Genomic DNA, 22,353 nt, shown 5'->3' with positions numbered 1-22,353 from the left:
TGTCACGTCCATGTTCATCATCTCGATATTATTGGTCTTGACGTCTCCCCAGTAGATCAAATTGCCAACCTAGCAAGGTGTTGACCATCACCACTCCTTCAATCCCATCCAGATCAGGAGCCATGTTATGCTAACACACTAGATTAAGATGGTGAACATGGCTAATATTACCAGCTAAACAACAGCATGTTAAAGCTAGGGTAGGAAATTTATTTTAGGAGCATTTTTTGCTATATTTATTGAAATTCTCTTTATATCCTGACAGCAATCAATAAATCAAATGCTTTGACAATAAAAAGAAAAAATCCGGTATCTGTGGCTGTCTCAGGCCTGTAACAAGCCCGTCCAATCATTTCATTCAGCCTGCATGTAATGATTGGATGGCCGATCTGCCTGTCAACCTACCTACTTGCCTACCAGCACACACTCTACCTGTGCACTCATTGCGTATTGCTCCCAGAAGTGAAAAGCAGTGATAGATTTTTATGCATCACTGCAGCTTCAGGTCAGATACTGACCATCTCTGCGCCCTGTTGCTTTTCGCCACTTTGGGACTCGGTTCAGAGGTGCAGGTCTGGGTCCAGCTCTCTAATGGACTGGTGAATGAGGAAGTTTTGGAGAAAGAGATGCAAAATCACTTGAATTCTAGAAGGGAGATGGGACACTCATTATGTAACGTACGACGTCAAACAGGTGAGAGGTGGTCCTGTTTAGTGTATACTGTTTACTAAAGGTTGTTGTGCCTTGAGAGGAAGTTGTGTGTGTGTGTGAGCGCAGTAGTAAACACTGTTGTGTTGCGTGCACGTATGAAGCATGTGCATATGTCCGTGCTTGTCTGGTGGGAGGGGCTTAGGACAGAGAGCAGAGGGGGGAGAGCTGCAGGAGGAGGGCTGTATTTTCAAATACTGGCGTTTTTTTTGTTTTGTTTTGTTTTTTGTTTGTTTGTTTTGTGTTTTCAAGAAAACTGCCTACCCCAGCTTTAATATAGTCATTATTAGCATGCTGACATTAGCATTCAGCTCAAAGCATTGCTGTTCCTCACAGAGCCGCTAACATGGCTATGGACTCTTAACCTTTTTTGAGTTTGAAGTCATATGTTTCATTTCACATCAGATTTTAAATTTAAACAAAGAAATAAACCAGTGTCATAAAACATACTCAAAACAAATCTGTTCTTTTATTCTAAATTCTGTGACTGGAGATCCATGAAGTCGATATGGAGGGAGTGGACGTCTCCTGTGGACACTTGTCATACTCCCTGCTACTTCGCTCTGCTGTCCAGAGTTGTTGGCTCCGTGCTGAGATGTCTGCAGTGGCCCTTCTCTTGGCTTTTCTTTTGCCCGTTGCTGCTGGCCTGGAAGCATGTCCAGCTGTCCCATCATTCTGTCAGCGCCGCTGTCTCCCTCAGCCCCAGATTAAAAACGCCAAAGGGGCCGCCAGGAAAAGTGGCTCGCCCCGTCTCTCAGGACTTATGTCAAAAATGTTTCAGTCCTCAGGTAATTTGCTACAGTCTGGGATCCTTTCACTATTTACTTCAAAGAACCTTGCAAAGAGGGGGACACAGAGAGAGAAATGAAAGGGAGGAAAAATGATATTTAGTTGTGGGTAGTGACAGATCTACATTCTTGAGTATTGACATGCGATCTGAGTGAGGAGTCCTTCTCCTCCTCTGTGCAGGGATGCTGACTGAGTCTGTAGCCGTCTGCAAATCTAACTGATAAAGAGCAGTGTGTCCATGGACTGTCTTTCTAAAATAAGCTTAGTTAAACAAATTGACTCAACTCCAAAAGAATGCACAGTCACTCCTACACAAATAGACACCATATTAAACAGTTAAATGTTCTTTTTATTGTTTCAAGTTTTGGAAAATCATAGTTACTCTATTGAGCCATTTATCATATGATTAGTCACATTTAACACATTATAAGATATAAACGAGTAACGCTGACAAGGTTTCCCTGAATTGTAATCTAGCCTGAGCAGCTACTCTTACAGGTAGGCCTAAAGTGTCTAAATTGGCCTGAAATGTTCTTGGAATGGTACACTCATGTCTTTTATTTAAACGTTGGCAACAAAAGTGAGTTCTGCCCTCTCTGTAAGATAATCCTCTGGTGTTGGAATTTAATACAAACTGGTTAAGACCTGTGGAATGAGGAAGAGAAATTGGAAATGTCAGTGCAATTAAACGCAGGCTTGGTAAACCTCACAAGGAAGTTTGTATTATTTAAGTGGATCTGTCATTGTTGACATAGTAAAAGCCACTGAATCAGTGTAAATGTGTTATTTACATTAGTTTGAACCAAAAATTAGACATGACATCCAGATCTGGCATGTGTAGCAGTAGATTTTTTGTTTACAGGGTGTGGATGTCTCTGTCAGGGACAGTCATGATGTATATCTGTCCTGTGTATCTGCTGAGCTACATACCAGCAAAGCACAGTGTGCACTCTTGCTGTTTAGTGTGTAGCCTATACATTCAAAGTGCACAAGTGTGCACATGCGTGATGAAAGTGTTTGACATCAGTCCCCTCTCAGCATTTGGATTTTGAAATGCACCAACACGAAGGAATTCACAGATCCTCAGCAGGCCATGACAGACCCGTGACATCTCTGCAGCACAACATCTCCAGTTTTCCCCAAATCAGGAATGCATGGACGCGTTCACGGCAAACAAAACGGTGATTAAAGAGAGTAACAGGATCAGCTGTAATCAGTGTGTCCTGAGAAAATGCCAGGGAGTTTTCAACAATTGTCAGGTCACTCCAAGAGGTGATCTTTCTCCCCAGCGTAAGGGACCTACTCTGCTTTCATAGAGTGATCAAAACATCCAAGAGAGACTGTGTGGAGAATCAAGCTCCAAATGACGTGCCTGCCCTCTCATTTCTCTGACAAAGAACAATGGTCGCCTCATAAGTAGGCCTAATGGTACTCGCACAGACTTCTTCAGCGCAAAGGGGAGCAAAGAGGGGGAAAAAATAACCATTATCCAAAGACATGTTCTATCATGTGATAAATTCTGTTTTCTCAAGCCAAATCCTTCGGTGCCTCCCTGCTGAAAATATTCAGAGCTTGTAATAGAGATTTGATCATCAGATAAAAAGTGGGTTGAACATTTATGCAAGGCTGAGAGACAGACAGAGAGAAGAATGATGATGTGAAGACTCATGCATCTTGGGCTTATCACTGATGGATTAGCTCAATGACATCCTCTATTTAGCCGAAATGACAGCCCCTTTTATTATCCCTGTTTTGAGAGGTCAGGGAGGGATAGAGATCACCTACTCTGCTCCTCAACTACACTGTGTCAGTGCTGCCCTCTGTTGATCATAAGTCAAACAGCCTCAAAACCTCTCAACCTTTGGGTGCTTCTCACTTCTTTTCTCTCTTTTCTTTCTCACATTTAGTTTAAGTTTATCACTGGGTGACCAGGTGATGTGTTAACATGAAGAAGAGGACAAGGTGCTGTATAAATGTATTTCCAGTTGAAATGTTGCAAAGGACATTCTCCATTAAGATGCTAATGGACTGATAAAAATCTTTTTTTTCTCAATCTGAACAATCTTCAGGGGCTCTGTGGGCCCTGGAGAGCGTGACATGCTCCCAGTTAGGCTCCTGGTCAGAGGAAACAAGCAGGCTTAGAGATGAACAGGAAGTTCTTTGATTGCAAAGGGCTTCCTGTGAATGTTATGTACATGTTGGATTAGTGAGACTCTTCTTTCATTCATCATCTATTTAACTCAGACCCCCCTGCTTTGAAAATACCATGCCTCTCTATGGATACACTGTGAGAGATCTGCTCAGTGGAAGGAAAAGTACAGGTGTAAATAATAAAATGAATGCTGGCTCACTGCCATGACTTACTGGGACATTCAAGTTCAACCTTGTACCTTTACTTTGTTGGTTAATTAGTTGTTTAAACTTTATTTCTTCTCTTCAGGAATGCTATTGTTTGCACAGATGTTAAAGTTTTGGGCATTTGAAATTACCACAAGTTTTTTAAGTGGTCTCTTTAATATTATCACCAAGTCAGTCCTGCAAAATGGAAACTTTATGTTCATGCTGATATATTGCATATCTTATGCAGGATTGAAGTTGAATTTCTTACCATCATTAAACAAGGAAAACACAGCCAACATGGTACTTCAAGTGTGAATCTTCTACACAGTACTGTGTCCAAAACACATCGTAATCTTCTGATATGGGACTAAATGTTTACATATAAAGTCTGCAGCAGCACTGCTGAGGTTTTCTGCACGCTCAGTTTCTAACTTTGACGACGGATTAGTCATGTCACAAATAAATCATCACCATATACAGAGCACACAAAACAACATCATCTTTTTAAAATAGTTCAATCTATCAATATTTACTCCTGGTGGATCCATACATTTACTAGAGAAATGACCATAAATACAAAACCTACATTATTACAACCAACTTTTCTAAATATTCTTTACCAAATAGAATATTTCACCTAAACCCATCAGTAGGTAAAAAGGTTGAATCTACATTTTGAAATACAAAGCAACAAATTCTATGTTGTTTTGCACACATAGTATCTGTGGTGATCTATAAGTCACATGGCTGATTGATGTAAACTGGAACTGGACACCAAGATAGACACAAGATAGCCCAAAACATAAGGTGAAGGAAGTATGGAGAAGAGTTGTGCTGTGTAGTTAATTTTGACAATCTTCTGCACATTATATGCATACATTACCACAGAAGAATCTGGAGAACAGGTTGATAAACGGCCTTATCTTTCTGCTGGGTTAGGAAAGAATGCTTGAGGTAAGAAACCATCAGAGGTTCCTTTGCTTTTAAACAAACACTACTTACTACTTACATTTCCAAATGTTCCCATCCACTCTGTGCTGTTCTGTGATCAGCGTGGTTCTAATGTTTTTCTCAGTACTCTAATATCGTGAAGAAGTGCTGCAAAAACAATCTTACCTGGAGCCCCAGTAGCTAAGCACTGAGAGCAGTTACAGTAAAAATTACAGCTCAACAACAACAAGTTAATGTGTTCATGCCTGAACACCAGCTATGACTTTTTAAGACAAGAGATATCACATTCCAGCTTTTCTTATCTCCAAAGAGACTCCTGAGAGATTCATCAAAGTTGTTTTTTGATATAAATTACATCTCCATAATCCAAAAATGAAAGACAGGTTGTCTCTCTAACTGTCCTCCTGTAAGTCTTGGGAATTCAAATCTTGAGTAAATCTTACTGTAGGCCTTTTTGACATGTCATAGCTGGAAAGTCACAGATGTAATCAATAACATTAACAATGGCTGCATGTTATTAGTTCCACTTGTGTGTGTTCTGCTATGAAGAGTCACAATATCTGCAGTGAAAAAAGGTCATAATGTTACAGCTTATAGCCTCAATTAAACATTTTCTTATTTCATTTAATTCTGCTATTCTTGAAATGTAGTAATTTATTTCTTTTTATGAAAGAGTAAATATCATAATGCTCTTGCAGGTTAATATAAAACCTTTAATGATGAGTGATACTTATACTTTATCAAGTTCAGTTTTATTTACAAGTGAAATACAAAATATAGACAATATTAATATTATATACACTATACACTGCAGGCATGGAAAGGGATCCATCCTTTTACCCTGTCGTTACAGTTAGTTCCCACTGGAGGGCACTACACTTCTTGGATTGTCAGTCTCTGCTTCATCTTCAAAACCAAGGTCTCCACATGAGTGAAGGAACTGATGACCCCTCCCTCTGTGCAGGGTGTGGGGGGGATCTCAGTGTGGTGAGTGGGGGGAAGTGGGCGACTGTGGGCGAGAAAACAACAGGAGCGGGCAGGGTGTGTAGGGTCTGTGGAAGTGTGGAGAAAGAGGTGTTGGAAGACGGAGGTGACAGGCAGGGGGGGAAGGAGAAGTGACAGGCAAATGATGGGAAAGGAGGAGAGGCGGCATATGTGGAGAAAGAGGGGGAGAACCAGGGAGAGGTGGGAGGGGAGAGGGTGTCGTGGCATGGTGTGGAGCAAGACTGAGGCTGAGGCGGGGAGTGGGACAGGAACAGTGACCTGCGGGACTTTACTTTACTTTCAGATGTGTGGATGACAACTGCTGATGCTGCATCCGGCATTTCAGTCATTCTCTGGCTTGATTGTGTAACAGAGGATGAAGAGTCCTGTCCTGGGCTTGTGATGTTCGGCTGTTGGTTCTCTGTGTGATCTTTCAGTCTCTCAATCAGGTTCGTCCTCTGTGCCGGGGTTATCTTGTGCATGTAGCTGGCCAGTTGAGCCACACACTGCTGAAAACCTGCACTCTCAATGGTGAGGTGAGAAGGAGCCCTGGACTCTGAGTGATGAAGGCTCACCACAGGAGTCTTCATCTGACCATAAGTTGCATCTGCAATAAGTGAAAAGACACAAGGGTGAGGGATAAAAAACACATGATACTTTGCTGATTTGTTGCTGCAGAAGTGGAATTTTTCTAAACATTATTACACATTTTTACAAGATAATTAGCTATTTTGTTTGACTAACCATTGCTCAAGTTCTTCCCATCTGTCCACTTCTGAAGATACTCCACAACCAAGTCCAGAATCTCTGCTTTCTCTAGTTTAGGATTCTGCAGCCGCTGTTGATGATCAACGTTGAAATATGGGGAAAAATACATGTCATTACTGTAAGATTATGGTTTCTGCAAATACATGTAGTGGCTAGATGTGATTTTTTTTTTGTATGACTCACTGGATCCGCTGTATAATTCAACAACATAGTTCTCAGTTCCGCAAGACTTTTATTTATTCGATCTCTTCTCTTCTTTTCCACAGCTGGTTTCAGAATCTAGAAAGAGATAAACAGTGTTGTATGAGCATGATAAAGCTGTGGTCACTCATCAAGGTGTCTCATCTACTTATCACATAGAGTTAGTTTCATTAACTTCTCTGATCAGTAACAAATATACAATATATGTGTTTTTCCAGCTCTAAGTCTTTCTTCTATACGTTGTAAGAGATGCTTTCATGCATGGTTTGTTGATCAGTTACAGTGTATTGAGAAGTTCTGAGTTGCCATGTAAGAAAATCTTGTTGGTTATCATGTCTGCAGTTACAAAAGTTAAAAAGTTTAATGGATTTTGGTCCAGATGCTCTTCAACTCTTTTCAGGAAGCTCAGAGGTCAAACTGTCTTTTGGAGGAAACTTCCTGATCAAATAAAGAGCTAAAAACACAAAGCACCTTGAAAAGTGGAATTTTTCACAAACCGGAAAGCAAAGAACTGTTCTTATTAGATTGTAACTGATCTATAAAGCATCAGTAAATCATTTGAACTTTAAATAAAGCATTATTACATAAACTTTTAAATGTTCATATTATAAAGTGGTACCAAATAAATCAAGTTCTCACCCTTTTTCTGCTCTTGGTATCATCCACAACTGGATTTTGTATTTTCCTGGTCATGATGTAGTGTTTGGTCCTGACTGAGAGCTGCAGCAATGAAGAAGCCTCCTGACGGCCTGCTGGCGCTTTTAAGAAGACCTCGTGCTGACTCTGATTGGCTGACAGGTGTGAGTGACGACACTTAACCGAAAATGGTTTTATTGTGGGACTTAAACAAAAAAACGAAACTAATGTTCAAATCAGGTCATTTAAATGTCTCTTTATTATGTGAAACCGAAAATTTAAGGCAAAATAAAAAAAAACCTTCATCAAGTAGGATTATCTCTGGAGCTTTGGGTCAGAAAGTGCAAGAAAGTTTTTTTTATAACTTGTCGATGGTTGATGCATATATAACACTTATAACATCTTTCAAACAAAATCAAGGTTGCTTGACTTTCTTATATTTGCATATTATATATAAAGCATATATGAAGTAAATAATAAACACGGTGTAATCAGTCACTGTTAATTCACACACCAATTATCACTAATTTAATTTTACGCTAATTGTGAATGTTCAACGCTTCCCACAAAATGCAGCCGTGAAGTGAGACTATGGGAAACTATTTCTTTCCCGTGGGAACAGAAATGAAGTGAGAAAGTGAGCAGCCATGGTTTTTTATGATGTGTGAGACATCAGCACTTTGCATTAAGTGATGAAAAAGACCAAATGAGAACACACAGAGTGTTGGTCCAAATGAAGAAGATTCTCCTATTTATCTATACGTTTTGATGTATACATATGGGTGAAAACTACATTCATGAACTAATAAATATTTTTTTAGTGTGAAACCACAAAGTAGCTAAAAGCATCATATGGAAACTGAGGGCCAAAGGGAGCAGGTCACGTTTGGCTGCTGATGTGATGAAGTGTGAGGATGATTATTACACCTGAGTGTCAAGTGTGCTGCCTCGGGTCAGCTTCGTACCTGATGTTTACACTTCACACACAAGCTCTTTAAAAAAACAAAAATCAAACCAGTTGTTGACTTCACTGCACACGTCCCCAAACCTGCAACTGATTTTGACTCTTTTTGTCAGTGTGGCTGATACACCCGAGGAGTCACGATATTAGAAGTGAACGGTCCATTTCTCTGCCAACAAAGGGACACATTTTCACTAATTAGTTTCCATCACAGGCTCAGGCGAGCACATTATAGGACTTATTTATGGGGCGGGTCCACGTGGCTTAAATCCTTTAGACACACACACACACACACACACACACACACACTTGGTATCCTTTTGGTATCATTAATATTCAGACTTGTTCGCTATAATAATCTTAACATCATATCAGACTTTAACTATACTGACATAATGATCACAACGCTTGGGGACATAATCATACCTTAATAAAGTAAGAAAACTACAAAAACACATGAAATATATATATGTTTATCCCTGCTATAGCCACGTTGCCATAGTTTTCTACTTCGTCCTACAAACAGATGCCTAATGTTAGAAATAGCTATTGTTACAAAGCTATGTGGTGGTTTTCTTTGCTCTTCACTGGGCTGCCATAGCTACCAGCAGTGATCTCTGAGCCTCCACTAATCGGCCTCTCTTTGATTTTAAACGGAAGTATCATTGCCTCTGAAAAGCCACTTAATCTCTGCGGGATACCCGTGATCCGATCATCCCAGTGTTATCTCCACACTTTAGCCTATTATGGGGATCAGGGTGACCATAAATGCAGTGCAGAGAGAAAGCTACCCCAAACCCCAAAGCCCAGTCACCTCTCACTTCTCCCTGCATCACTATGAGGCAAAAACAGACGGATTGTGAATATTAAAAAAAAAAATCAGGATACACGCGCATGATCTTGTCTAATCCACAAGTGTCCTCGTGCAAGTATTTCCGAGGAACCACGCCCACTAAAGACAAACACAACACGAGCCTTAAAGTGTGAATCCAGCAGTTTGGTTCAGGCAGGTATGAGGGTGTGGTGTGTGGGGGGATGGGGGTCGATGGTTTCAAGTCAATAAGAAAAAAATGTTCCTTCACTAGTTATCTTTCATTCTAGGCTGGTTAGAATTTACTTTCATTTGTAGGAGTATTAATAGCATTATAGGTGGTGTTTGTAGTAAATGTCTGCTCCAAAACCTCCTTAAAATATAATTAAAGTCAAATCAACTGAGGAAAAACAGTCTGTACAATCATTAGACCTCACATTTAACGATCCTCTACAGTACAAACTACTTCCAGTAAAATATAAATTTACCTTCATTGTATTAAGGTCGTGGCTTCAAAGGGGGGTATCTCAAAAGTTTTGCACAATTACACATATCACTGAAACTACTGTATCTGAATAGCTTGATACATTTATTTGGGTGAGCTGAACTTTCAACGGATTAAGAAACCCTTAAAAGACCACAAGGCACATCCTATCTCAAGCTTGATGTATCTTATAAATAAAACCCTTATTATCCCCTTGCTAATTCTACAAATCAGATAGAATATACCATGATATTATTACTGCAATATATAAATTCATGCATTAGACTTGCAGCAAAGACTTTAAAATGTATGTAATTCAGCTCTTCAGTGTCAGTGTGCCACAGTCAATGAGGGGCGGGTCCAGCAGGGGCGTGGCTGTCTGCAGAGGGATCAATATATTGCAATGTGGACACAAACATGAAACCTACCATTTTCAGTTTGGACTTCATTAAACACGGACAGATGCGAGTCGGCTTTGGCCATGAAAGTCTTAACTTCACCAGCGTCTCCTGGACAGAGGACTGTGAGAAGGGTAAGCTGCTGCATTCTGACTATAATGAGGTATTCTGGTGAAAGGTAAATAGTCTAAAATGTTCAGTGTTATTCAGCGTTTTCATTCTCATGTTTAATTCTTCCAGGTGTCTAAACCTGTGATGGAGAAACGCAGACGGGAGCGGATCAACCACAGTCTGGAGACACTGAGGCTTCTGATGCTGGACCACACCCACAACGAGGTTCGTCTGCGTTATAGTTTGATTTTGGGTTGATCTTGATTCCTAATAGTATTATTATTACTATAATTATTCTTGAAATCAGGAGATATACAGTAAAGCCTCTAAAAAGGGACAGAGCTATGGCGGCAGTTTGTTGCAGTTTTAAATCAGGAGCAGGTAGGTGGCAGGGAAACAGTCACACACCAGGTGTGCCAGCTGATTGCAGTTGAGCTGATGATGCCGCAGGCCTTCAATGATTGTGAGTCAATGCTCACAACTTCAGTTCTTTGGAAGCGCTGTTCAATGAGGGTTTGGTGAGTAATTTGTACTTCATTTCTCCTTTTAGAAACTTAAGAATCCGAAGGTGGAGAAGGCAGAGATTCTGGAGAGTGTGGTCCACTTCCTAAAGACAGAGAAGGATGTGGAGAAGGGTCACCACACCATGAAGAGAGTCCTGTCCAGAGAGCAGAGACCGACCTGCGCCCGCCAGCAAAACTACCAGGAGGGCATGACCTCCTGCCTGCTGAGGATCAGCCACTTCATAGCTAGCAAGAGCCAGGACCCGGAGGAGGGCGGCGGGCACGCTTCACTCCCCGAGCCCCAGACGCGCCCCTCTTCTCCCGGGCTCATCCACCACAGGGCGCTGATACCTGCCGGAGACTCAACTACTCTGTCTCCTCAGCATCTGCCCCAACATCAGCGCCAGCGCGGGGTCTCTCACCCGTACCTTACCCAGAGGACCGAGCTGTGTGACACCAGGACGCTGCTGTCCTCCACAGCTGCCTGCACGAACATCACTGATCCTGTGTGGAGGCCCTGGCCGCAGTGACACACTTTAGATAAGCCAACAGACTGTGTAAATATGTATTTTATTGTACAGCCTGGATTCTTTTGTACAGTGAATATATTTTCCATGAAAACTCTCACAAAACCTATTATGTGGCGTTTTTACTTTTCTTACTGATTTATTTCCATAGTGACACATAAACGTGTTTTACACGTTCACATAGGCCTATTTTTTTACTTTTTACGTTTTCGGTGTAAATATGAGTCAAAGTGGGCGTGTCCACAAATGTACGTTTTAACACCATTTTATTGCATTGGTGTTGCTGAGACTTGTATGTAAATGCATTATTTGTTTACTCTGTTATTTTTCGATAGGGAGTCTATTTTTTTGCTCTGATAAGTCACATCATGACACAATGGAACAAATTTTATAAATGTGTTTGCTGATGTGGTGAATTCAATAAAAACGTCTACAATTTCCCGATCATCTGAGTGGCCAATCTGCTGCGTGAATAGCTTGTACTTGAGCATTTACAGCTGCACTTTTGAAGAAATGGGGGGAACATCTACAAGACAGTTAACACATACTTCATCCAGGCTGGACTGCAGTTATGACACATTTATCTATTGAAATGTTGATGCTGGAGAGCTCGTTGCTTCTATGATCTTTAAGAGTTGCAGAGTGGCCATTCACACACTGTCCAGCATCCAGACTGCTTCTGTAGCAGCCAATCTACAAAACCACAAAACCACTTCACGTCTAAATTCTGCTGGAAATGTTTAGTAAGACAAGTAAATTTGTATTGATCTGCCAGAAAGAGCATCCCGGAACCAATCCGGTATCAAGTTTAGTAGCACGTGATTTTAATTTATATTTCATTCATTTCATATTTTGTAAATATTAAATAGGCTAATAGCCTATTGTCAAGCATTAAAACAGTCGAGGCCACCAAAATATGCTGCTGTTTGTGCAACTATTTAGCTTGATGAAATGTTTGGATTTTCACTTTATTTCACATAATCTGTATTTCAAAGAAGCACTAGTTCTAATAGGCATACAGTATATGTCTATTCAGTCAGTTTTGGCTGACCAGCAACACGTGCTTCACTATTTTTACCATCCACTCAAACTCTCAGGTGCTGATTTGAGTCTCCAGTGTGTGTGTGTGTGTGTGTGTGTGTGTGTGAAAAGGCCTCTCAGCCAGCTGCCTCTCATAATGTGAAACCAACATGTGTTTTCTTGTCTTTCTTTTTTTTTTTTTTTTTTTTACATTTTAACAGTTAAAATTACACACTAGTAACATTAATGATTATTGAGTCTCATAAAGCACCAGATGAACAATTCCAGCTTTTTATTGCATATTTGGAGTCAATTTATTTTTTCCTGCCAATAAAAAAAACATCTATCAGAATCAGAAACGCTTTTATTCCCAAGTAGGTTTACACAAGATATTTTCCTTGATGTTGTGGTGCTTAACAATCAAAAATAGAAGGCAAGAGAAAATGAAACTACCACAAAAATCAGGTAAGTCGTCAGGTAAATAGTCTAAAATTTAAGGCTACAATAAAAAGTAAAAAAATATATTCTTAGTGAAAAGAGCTGTTTTAGTTTTAAAAAGTAGAGTTACCATCAATAATTATGTTAATGTACCGTTAATGTTGGATGTGATGGGTTCACAGTATGTGTTGTATGTGCAAATGATTACATTTTTACGTTAAAGTAAATAAAAATAATAGTATATATGCTACAGACCCAAAATGAAACCAAGCAATTTCACACTGAGTTATTTGGGGCTGTTGGAGCTCTAAAGTGGTTTTAGGACACTTGAAACCATCTGGATGTTGCAGAGTGTGGACAGTGTGTTAATGGTCGTGTGTTTTTCTACATTTGAATACTGCACTGAAAGCAGCGGCCTCCCCTACATCAACATTTCAATGCACAGTTTAATGTGTCATAACTGTTGTCCATCCTGGATCAAGTGTGTTAACAGCCCTGCAGATGGTCCCCTCTCTCTGGAAATGTTTCAGGTAGACTATTTATCAAACTTTCAGTGGCCTGATCGTTTGGAGTATTTGAAATACACTGTGGTATCTACCTGGATTTGGGGCTACAGTTGGTCGATACTGATGCTCAATAAATACCTTACAGGACAATAATATGCAGTTATTTGGCGTGTGGCCCCTAAAAACAAAACACCAACCCATCATCACAGGTTAAACCATGGTCATTTCATAAGAAGTTTCGAAATATAATATAAATATATCCCATCATCATCATCTCGTGCAGCCCCATATTTATCTTCTGGCCCTCAGTGGGTCCAGATCCCGGGCTGGTCCCACTGAGCCAGCATTCCTTCAAAGCCTGTTTAACATCTTCTATCAAAGGAGGTGTTAGTCCCGCTGCGCTGCTCTCTGGACAGGATGCTCTTTTGTGCGTTTTGAGGCTTAAACCCCCTGGAGAAAAGTAAATCAATTAAAGTTTGAATCAGATTAGTGTTTCATTCGATGGGCAGCTGTCTCAATGAAGATTAAATGGATCCAATGGCAGAATTTATTGTCAGTGTGAAATAAGGATTAGTCCAATGCGGATATTTTAGGTCACTTGTTTTGGCTTTAGACAAAAAGCGCACGGAAATTAATCTGACCTTAAACTTTACTTGGAAGAAACTGCAAACTGCAGTTTATGGAGCTACAGAGAGATGAAGATTTCAACAGTCTAAACACTTCTGCACGTGTTGGTTTTTACCACCACAACAACACGATGGGTTTGTTAGGTGATAAATCACCTTTTGGCCTCATTAACAAACCATTTGATGCCTGTAGTTTATAAGCTTCATAACAACCCCTGAAATCGTTTTTTAAAATATTATACATAAAATACCGCTGGAGTTATTTGAAGTTTGTGTGGATGGATGCTATTTTAAAACTTTCTTGGGGATTTATTCCTTATTTCTGTCAGCTTCTGTTTGTTGCAAAATAAATGAGTTTCATAATTAACCCACACAGATACAGAAATACAGTTTGACTTTAAAGACCATGATGTATTATTTTAAGCTGTATTTGACCAAATGTGTAGGTGATATATCTCCTACAAGTGGCCACGTGTCGGTCAGCTTTACAGCCGGAGTCCTGATGTTAGGGTTTGTTGGCACCCGCGCGCCGTGAGGTGACAGGCTCGTGCGCCAAACAGCTTTGTGACAGTGTTATTATTGTGGTGTCAGTTATTTTTAGCCCACATTCAATACAACCTCCAGCATATTGATGTATAAGCCTGGACTGAAAACAAACGGAAACTTTGGGTACGTTTTTATAAGGAAACTGAACTGAGGCTGAACAATATTCTGTCTTTAATTTGAAGAGCTACAGTTCTTTGTACATTTTATTTATAAAGTTAGCTTGGTCAGGCTAATTTCACTTAAATGCCAAAACTGTAGCTTCCGCATAATGATGTTAAAATGTCGCTCAAATGTTCGAGCGTTTATGTTGTAGCCTTTTGTACAGATAGTTTATTATAAATTAAGTCTATATTGTCTGAAATAATTTTATATGGTTTAGTGAAAATGTAAATATAGGCAGTCATAACCGATATATCAGCTGTTTGGCTTGATTTGGCCGTTGCTTTTGAGAAGTTTTGTTTCTTACTCTTGTAAAAGGCTTGCTTTTGATTAGCTATTCATGTTGTCTTAATCCCCTGCTGGTGGTAAACGCGGAAAACAGACTTTAACACACATTCATGAATGTGAACTGTGCTGCACCACTGCCGCAAACTGATGGGCGGGTCAGTGACAGCACAACATCTGTTCCAGTGGTCACCAGACTGCCCCAGTAATTAAAGCAAATGTGCGACAGAAACACACACAGACCTTTTTCTGATATATATTAGTATCTGTGAGTTAAGAGAGAACACTGCTGACACAATGAATAAGGAAATTGTTGAAAATGGTAGGACCTTTCATGAAAAACATGTTTATTAGTTACAAGAGAAAAGTCACAGTAATAAAACTGCACATTAATGACAAGATACAAGCAGAATTTACTGGGCATGATGCTGTAGATTTATTCCATAGTACAATACCAACTAAACTCCCTCAGTTTTCTGTATTGGTGTGTGTGTCAGAGCATGCATGCAGCATCATCACTTGGTCAGACTTTTCCAACAGCGAGGCCCTGAGCTTTCTGAAACTCCTGCTGTAAACTGGACAAGACTTCTCGGTGCTGTTCAGATTTCTTTTCCATGTCTTTCAGGAGCGTCTCATACCTTTGACTGTCATGGAAAAACAGAGAAAAACAAAAAAAGCATAAGATTAACTTATCAGATGTTAATGAAACATTACAATAAAACACATATAACCTAATTTATTTACACAATTTTATATGAAATAAAACATTTTTCATTCATAATGATCCATCTCCACAAACCTAATTAGGGGACCAGCATAACAGAAATATTATAAAAACACTGTTATAAAATGTGATACAATTTAACAGCATTGCATTATAAAAACAGGATTTATTGCAGGGCTGTTGTATTGGAGTGTAATAGACTTAGCAAGGTGAACCTAATAAACTGTAACAGAATTTAGACACTGTTTGGACTTTTTTCTTTAAGATTTTCAGTCTCCATTGGTGACATAAATAAAAACGATGCACTAACATTGTTCATGTGTAGACAGAGATGCTGTCCATCATCTATCCACCATACTCTCTAACTGCCGTTTACAGCTAAGTTGTGTCCCAATACTCATACTTCAGCTGTCATGTTGTTTTCTGAAATCTTTCTGGAGCTGTCACACCGTCATCAGTAAATTGTCCTAATTTTTTTGTACTGTTGTTTTTAGTGTGCATACTGACAGTTTTGAGTATACCTCATTTTGTCACGTTCTAGTCTTTTAAAATACATCAGTGAACTGTAGTAGACCCTCGCTGCAGTCTATTACGGAAACATCTCCCCACTTCTCCTTCACCATTACCACAGCATGTACATTTTTACAAAACACAGAGTGAAGGTACCTGAGCAATGATCATAAATTACCTTTACCAAAACCAGACTGATCATGGATTTTTCTGTACAGTATGCCATAGGACTGCACAATTAATCAAAATTAGCTCACAATTTTGATTCAGGCCTGTTGCGTTTGTATTGGCGTGGAGATCCACTGTATCCAAACAAACACTTTTTATTTCTTCCTGTGCTGCATCAGCAAATGACAAGTGTGCATTGCTCCATGTGACAAACTAAGCACAAGCAGAGCTGAGTAGGTCATCGATGTAAATACATCTAACGTGTGTGAGAGACAGTAGAGTAACACAAAGTGAGAGAAAAAGCTTCTCAGGTACAACAAAAATATTTTAAGAGTGGCAAAAACAAGGTGATGGTGAGGAAGAAGAAATATATTTATCCAACCCCAGTTCTGACAAATATGCCTCTCAAAAGCACCGGCGATAATTTGCAAGTGAAAGCAACACTGCAAATGTGCACAACCACCTGAAAGGTTAGAAAAAGGCCAGGAACACTTCAGGAGAAAGTCTGAGTTGATCAACCACTCAAACATCCACAAGTGGGGAATTAACACACTATGTATAGGTTACGACTTATTATTCAAGTTAGATAAAGATATGGCTCTGTTCATTACTGCAAAACAAGGAATTAAAGCTTTGCTTGACAAATGCTACTGAAAGTCTTCAAGCAACTGTTACTCAACAGATTTATGGTGAAGCTGAACTATGAAATCATACATGAGTCTGACAATCTGTTTTGATCAGTAATTACTTTACAGATTGTGAGGATCCGTACATGAAAATATTATTATTATTATAATTTTGATTAGAATTGTGCAGTCCTAATACGCCGCTGCTCTTATACCATTAATAAATATCAAACGTTGTGCTCTGTAAGGGAGTAAATTGCAGTGTGTCTTTTTGTGCACACCACACATTTTTGAGATGTAAAACACATTTCCTGTGCAGGTTGAGGTCCCATAGCTTCAGTGAACAGGATGTAGAACATGACTATTATGCTGGTCCATAGCTTGAGTGACTCACATTTCTCCATTAATATACTCCAGCCTTTTTGCGACTGTGGCTTTGGCCTCATCAAGGTCTTGCTTCACTAAAACGGGGCCAATAAGCTTATAAACTGTGTTTGTGCTGTCCAGTAGATCCATCTCCTGTGAACACAAAGAGAGGGAGAGAAAGATGTAAAGCTGAACACTGCATTTATTCAAAATGAAAGGGGCTAATAACACTGACTCCAGTCAAGAAAACAGGTTTTTAGAAGGAATTACCTCTTTGACAATGTTGTTCTCTGTCAGCTGCGTCTCCAGCTTCTGTCTGGCTGACATGCTCTTGCTAACATCTGAACAGGAAGACAACACACAGTGATTACACGTATTTTTAAAAGGATGTAATGGAAATGCGAACATAAATAACAGTTTAAATGTAAAGGAAATATCTCAATGTATGACTGACGGTCCTAATATGGTCAGTTAGCACGCCACAACATGGCACAATATGAGAAACCATGCAAAGCTAACTAGCACATACCTTTCTGCATCTGCGTATATTTTTCTAATTCCGCTTTCAGTTTCTTTTGAATGGCCTCTGCCATGTTTGCTTCTAGTTGGGGAAAAAAGTAATAAAGACTGAGTAAATATACCGAAGAACAAATAAGTAGCTGGCTAAATGTGGTAGATGAGAGCTCTGGTGGCTAACAGGAAATGGCTGCGGCTAGAGAGGAAGTTACGTCGGGTGTCTCTTCAAAGTAAGAGCCTCCGCTACATTATGGTTTTATCCTGGGTGTTTTGGGATTTATTCATGTGCTAATAATAATAATAATAATAATAATAATAACAACAATAATAACAATAATAATAATAATAATAATAATAATAATAATAATAATAATAGTTAAGCTATGAGATCATGTGACGATTTCACAAACCAATAAACGGTCACAAAATACCGTTCAAATCAAATACGTTCTTGTTGGATTCATCCGGTTAGTTATTCCTTTATACTGACAACAGTCAAACTCAAAAACAGTAACATATAAATAAGTTTGAAGAACAAAAAGAGGAAACTATAAAAGTGCCAGTTGATTCAGTTATGACATTAAAACATTCTCTAAAGGGATTGTACAAGAAGCTTTCGACGTCGAATAAAAGCTAAATAATACATGTAAAAATGCCGACTAATGTCACTTAATTATTAATCTGTACCCTTTATTTATTTATTTGTTTATGTGATTTTTTTTCCGCTGTCATGGTTGCGGCTGTTTACGACAGCGTTTTACGACACTGCACGGAGCTCCTCGTCACCCTGGTTCAAGATGGCCTCGTCGTTCTGGAAAGGTGTTGTCGGTGTCGGACTCTTTGCCTTAGCTCATGCAGCTTTCTCAGCGGCACAACGTGAGTGTCGTTGGAGGGGGTGAAGGCACAGGTGTCGGTATCTGTGTCTATCACCGGGGAGGGGGCTCCGCTGTCACCGGGCGGGCTGATAAAACAGCAGATTGGGCCTCGCGGTCCTACGGCCAGCTAACGAGATGCTAACGCAGTTTAGCATCTTTATCTGCAATTAATGTCATAGTATAATTTGCTACTAATAACGCCTGCTATGACTTGTATAATGTTAAAACGTAAAAACGGTAACGTGTTGATCAACCTGTCCTCGATGCTTTCCTTTGTCACTGTTTAAAGGTGTAACCGCTAAAATAATCTGTAATCTTGTCCCATCAGATCGATCATACATGCGACTCACAGAGAAGGAAAACGAAACACTACCAATCGACGTGAGTCAATTTCATCCCTGTAATGTTTATTTCTAGCCTCTGTACTCTTATCAAACTGGACTCAACATCTGTCATCCCTCTTTTAATCCCTTCACTGGTCACTTTAATTTATATCATTACACTGGACTTTGCATTGTACATTCTATATATTTTAACGTTTATTTGTATAGGGATAAGTAAATAGCATGAACTTTATCCACACACCACCACAGCATTTATAGCCTGAGCTAGTTTGCAGTGCCCATCCCTAGACAGGCATATGAAACTGCACCAGATTCAACAATACATACACATACATTTAAGAAGCGCACACATTCATTATTCATTAGCCGGTGGACAAAGCAGTTAATTTTGCACTCTGCATTTAAGCACAAAACACAAGACTTAAAAACACATATACATACATTACAACATGAAACTCAACAACAAAGTACATACAAAGCAGCTCAAAACACAAACATACCATAAAGTTTCATAAAACAACAAGCAGCAGATCAATCATGACTACATGACTGATATCTCTGTAAAAGTTTGCGTTTAAAATGTTCTCAGTCATGATCCACATCACATCCAACCTCCACTGTTACATAATTTAATTCTTTTGCACATGTTACATTCAATTTTTTCACTTGTCACCTTCATATATTTCACACACTTCATTTGTTTGTCTGTAGCACAGTCTATATTTCCTTTGTATAAAGTTTTATATCCCATTTCACAACTATAATTATTCCATTCTGTAAATAGTTCCAACATTTTTGATTTAATTTTAATATTACCTTGTTCATGGCATTATTATTGTTACCACCTTACTTTTGTTCTATTTTTATTCTTCTATGTTGTGTTTGTGGGAGCAAACACCAAGACACATACTTTGCTAATGAACTGATTCTGATTCTTTGTACATCAAAGAAGTGTCCACTCTTTACCAATATCTGTTCTCTCATTGCAGATTGTATTACAGACCTTATTATCGTTTGTCATGACCTGTTACGGTATCGTCCACATTGCTGGAGAGTTCAAAGACATGGATGCCTCCTCAGAGCTGAAAAACAAGTAAGTTAAGATTCACTGCAGCACCTTAATCCCTTGATAACGTGGTTGTTTGTGTCCTCTGCCACAGGGGAAGCTTGTCACCTCAACATTTATAGTAACAACACTGTTACAATTCCCACAGACACACACTAAAGAACCCTCCGCTGCTGTTAGAGACTAAATCTGTTACTTTAGTAGCCTGCATACTGTAAAAGTCACATGCAGCTTGATTTCATACACCTGTACATTCTCTACATATGTCAACAGCAGACACTCTGGACAGAAAAGATTGATATATGAGCACACTAAAGGAATATTCTAACAAAAAACAACAAACAATTAAGTGCAGAGTTTCAGATTTCATCACCTTATTCTATCTGCCCAAATGATTTGCATCAACTGTTTTTAAATCATTAAGATATAAAGAGAAAGACTAGTGATCTAACCAAAATAGTTTGGTTTCCCAAAGCTATTTTATATGCAGTATGAGATTAATAACTGCATCAACACATGATGTGGTGGCAGTTTGGGTTTTCTGACAAAAACTCAGGCACTTCTCAGTGTCCACCATGAGACATAAAAGCGAGCTTTGCCCAGTTGGTAGAAAAAGTGAAAAAAGGGACAAGTTCTCTCTATTTTTCAGCTCCAGTAGTCTATAAAATGTCAGAAAATAGTGAAAAATGTCCATCACACTAAAGACGCTAAAGTTACAATGATAAAAAATTGTACAATTTTATATTTGACAAGCTGGGATAATAGAATGTTTGATAAATAACTAGAACAATTAGTCAATTATCTAACTATTGGAAATTAATAATCAACTGACCAATTGACTGACCAGCTGTTTCAGCACTGGATGACCCACAATATTGATGGAAGTGTAAGGATTTTAATATCAAAGAGTTTTTCTATTATAACTCCTAGATTTTCAAAGGGGAAGATTTAAATATAATAGGAATGCAAAGATACGTGACCTGCCATTCTAACAGAAGTTAGTCACGTCTGACACATGCAGTCTAATACACCTGCTGTGATATGACAACTTAAGACAACTTCCTGTTTGTCTCTTTGAAAGCAGAAGAATATTTTTGCAGTGGATGTATTTTCATAACTTTTTTCTTTCTTTTTCCCCAGAACATTTGATACACTGAGGAATCACCCATCTTTTTACCTTTTCAATCACCGGGGTCGGATGCTATTCCGCTCGCCGGAGGAAGAGCCCTCCTCCGTACGCAACCAGCAAGCTCTTCCCAACCCCATACGGCTACGCAAGCTGGAGCATTTGCACTGAGACTGGCCTTTCCTGCCTGTAACATTATCAACGTCAGATAAGATTTTTTTTTTTTTTTTTTTTTTTTGTTAGACAGAGCGGGCAAAGTGAGAATTCCTCTTCCTCTACTTTAATTTGTATTTGTACATAAACTAATATGCTGTCTAAACATGCATCTCTGTCCATAAAAGTGGTCACCACCATATTCAACATTGACTGTGCCAACCCTTCAGTTTTTCAAGCAGATTTGTTTGTATATACAGTATGTAAATGCTTTGGAGTCTTAAGATACAGAGACATCTGCCATTGTTGTCCCTTCTGAACTGAATTGGGATACTGCTGTCCTTTGTACTGTATATCCTCTTTATGAGGGGCATAAAAACGCCTGTTTCATTACTGTTTCATTTCAACCACACATCAGTCTTCAGCAGCCGTCTGGGCAAAATGCAGTTTAGAGTCAACTGAAAAGAGTTTGTTTGTATGAACTGAGGACCCTTTATTTCCTTGATGATTTCCTGGAAGCATAAAGCTCATCTATACATCCTGTATTCAATAAAGAGGTTTGATTTATGTCACAAGAAATCAGCTCAAGGCGAGATGTTAGAACAGAAAACATTAGACCACTGTTCTAATGATGCTGTGAACACTACGGTGAAGTAGAAAGTAATGGTACATTTATTTGGGTGAAGTTTATTTTTCCTTCATTTTACATTTTGTTAAGATTCAACAGATTGTTTTTAATTTAATAAAAGCATACTGATTTTACAAGGGTGTCAGAACCTTTTTTCCCCCTTATAGCTTATTTTGGGAGTGGGAATATTGCCTCTGCTAGATAAGTGAGTAATCTCTCCTGAAAGCTGGAGGGACTGTTAAAGAAAGGGGTGGTGGGGGCTCATTGAATGTGATGAAACTGGTTGCTAGTGCTATCACCAATTAAAATCCTCTTTCTGTGTTTAAAAGTTCTTAAAAAAAAACAGTTATGACTTTGCAGATATGTATCTGACCTTTGATGTTGCTTGACTGCTGCATCATAAAAGTTTCCACCTGATCAAAGACCAATTAGCTACAAGTTGGGATCTATGAATGCAACTGAGGATCTGCAGAAGTCTGAATGTGATTCAAAAGTCTAC

At 39.1% G+C, this 22,353-nt stretch overlaps 4 protein-coding genes across 4 annotated transcripts; 2 read left to right on the top strand and 2 right to left on the bottom strand.

Annotated features, from left to right (window-relative positions):
• Nucleotides 1–5,602: 5,602 nt before the first annotated feature.
• her11 (hairy-related 11) lies at nucleotides 5,603–8,121 on the bottom strand. The gene is made up of 4 exons (XM_067598346.1): nucleotides 7,381–8,121; nucleotides 6,724–6,819; nucleotides 6,517–6,610; nucleotides 5,603–6,379 (listed from the first exon to the last, which is right to left on the bottom strand). The coding sequence occupies exons 1-4, from the start codon at nucleotides 7,432–7,434 to the stop codon at nucleotides 5,697–5,699; spliced, it is 927 nt and encodes a 308-aa protein (XP_067454447.1). The 5' UTR covers nucleotides 7,435–8,121; the 3' UTR covers nucleotides 5,603–5,696.
• Nucleotides 8,122–10,049: 1,928 nt separating this feature from the next.
• her5 (hairy-related 5) lies at nucleotides 10,050–11,617 on the top strand. The gene is made up of 3 exons (XM_067598345.1): nucleotides 10,050–10,165; nucleotides 10,272–10,367; nucleotides 10,693–11,617. The coding sequence occupies exons 1-3, from the start codon at nucleotides 10,115–10,117 to the stop codon at nucleotides 11,173–11,175; spliced, it is 630 nt and encodes a 209-aa protein (XP_067454446.1). The 5' UTR covers nucleotides 10,050–10,114; the 3' UTR covers nucleotides 11,176–11,617.
• A 3,461-nt stretch (nucleotides 11,618–15,078) lies between these two features.
• pfdn6 (prefoldin subunit 6) lies at nucleotides 15,079–17,874 on the bottom strand. Its single transcript, XM_067598681.1, has 4 exons — nucleotides 17,676–17,874; nucleotides 17,417–17,487; nucleotides 17,175–17,299; nucleotides 15,079–15,396 (listed from the first exon to the last, which is right to left on the bottom strand). The coding sequence occupies exons 1-4, from the start codon at nucleotides 17,737–17,739 to the stop codon at nucleotides 15,276–15,278; spliced, it is 381 nt and encodes a 126-aa protein (XP_067454782.1). The 5' UTR covers nucleotides 17,740–17,874; the 3' UTR covers nucleotides 15,079–15,275.
• A 523-nt stretch (nucleotides 17,875–18,397) lies between these two features.
• mmgt1 (membrane magnesium transporter 1) lies at nucleotides 18,398–21,345 on the top strand. The gene is made up of 4 exons (XM_067598680.1): nucleotides 18,398–18,538; nucleotides 18,866–18,918; nucleotides 19,871–19,974; nucleotides 21,088–21,345. The coding sequence occupies exons 1-4, from the start codon at nucleotides 18,460–18,462 to the stop codon at nucleotides 21,242–21,244; spliced, it is 393 nt and encodes a 130-aa protein (XP_067454781.1). The 5' UTR covers nucleotides 18,398–18,459; the 3' UTR covers nucleotides 21,245–21,345.
• The last annotated feature ends 1,008 nt before the right edge of the window (nucleotides 21,346–22,353 follow it).

The sequence above is a fragment of the Thunnus thynnus genome, chromosome 9 (genome assembly GCF_963924715.1).
Source record: "Thunnus thynnus chromosome 9, fThuThy2.1, whole genome shotgun sequence".
Taxonomy (NCBI): Eukaryota; Metazoa; Chordata; class Actinopteri; order Scombriformes; family Scombridae; genus Thunnus; species Thunnus thynnus.
This window is presented reverse-complemented; position numbering and strand designations above follow the sequence as displayed.

Bases quoted from the DNA above. Each gene is read 5' to 3' on its own strand.
- her11 (XM_067598346.1), bottom strand. From the start codon at position 7,434: ATGACCAGGAAAATACAAAATCCAGTTGTGGATGATACCAAGAGCAGA. The intron at 6,820-7,380 runs GTGAGAACTTGA...ATCTCTTTCTAG, and splicing joins ATACCAAGAGCAGAAAAAGG to ATTCTGAAACCAGCTGTGGA. The intron at 6,611-6,723 runs GTGAGTCATACA...GATCATCAACAG, and splicing joins TGAATTATACAGCGGATCCA to CGGCTGCAGAATCCTAAACT.
- her5 (XM_067598345.1), top strand. From the start codon at position 10,115: ATGAAAGTCTTAACTTCACCAGCGTCTCCTGGACAGAGGACTGTGAGA. The intron at 10,166-10,271 runs GTAAGCTGCTGC...TAATTCTTCCAG, and splicing joins GACAGAGGACTGTGAGAAGG to GTGTCTAAACCTGTGATGGA. The intron at 10,368-10,692 runs GTTCGTCTGCGT...TTCTCCTTTTAG, and splicing joins TGGACCACACCCACAACGAG to AAACTTAAGAATCCGAAGGT.
- pfdn6 (XM_067598681.1), bottom strand. From the start codon at position 17,739: ATGGCAGAGGCCATTCAAAAGAAACTGAAAGCGGAATTAGAAAAATAT. The intron at 17,300-17,416 runs GTAATTCCTTCT...TTGTGTTCACAG, and splicing joins AGAACAACATTGTCAAAGAG to GAGATGGATCTACTGGACAG. The intron at 15,397-17,174 runs GTGAGTCACTCA...TTTCCATGACAG, and splicing joins GAGTATATTAATGGAGAAAT to TCAAAGGTATGAGACGCTCC.
- mmgt1 (XM_067598680.1), top strand. From the start codon at position 18,460: ATGGCCTCGTCGTTCTGGAAAGGTGTTGTCGGTGTCGGACTCTTTGCC. The intron at 18,919-19,870 runs GTGAGTCAATTT...CTCTCATTGCAG, and splicing joins ACGAAACACTACCAATCGAC to ATTGTATTACAGACCTTATT. The intron at 19,975-21,087 runs GTAAGTTAAGAT...CTTTTTCCCCAG, and splicing joins TCCTCAGAGCTGAAAAACAA to AACATTTGATACACTGAGGA.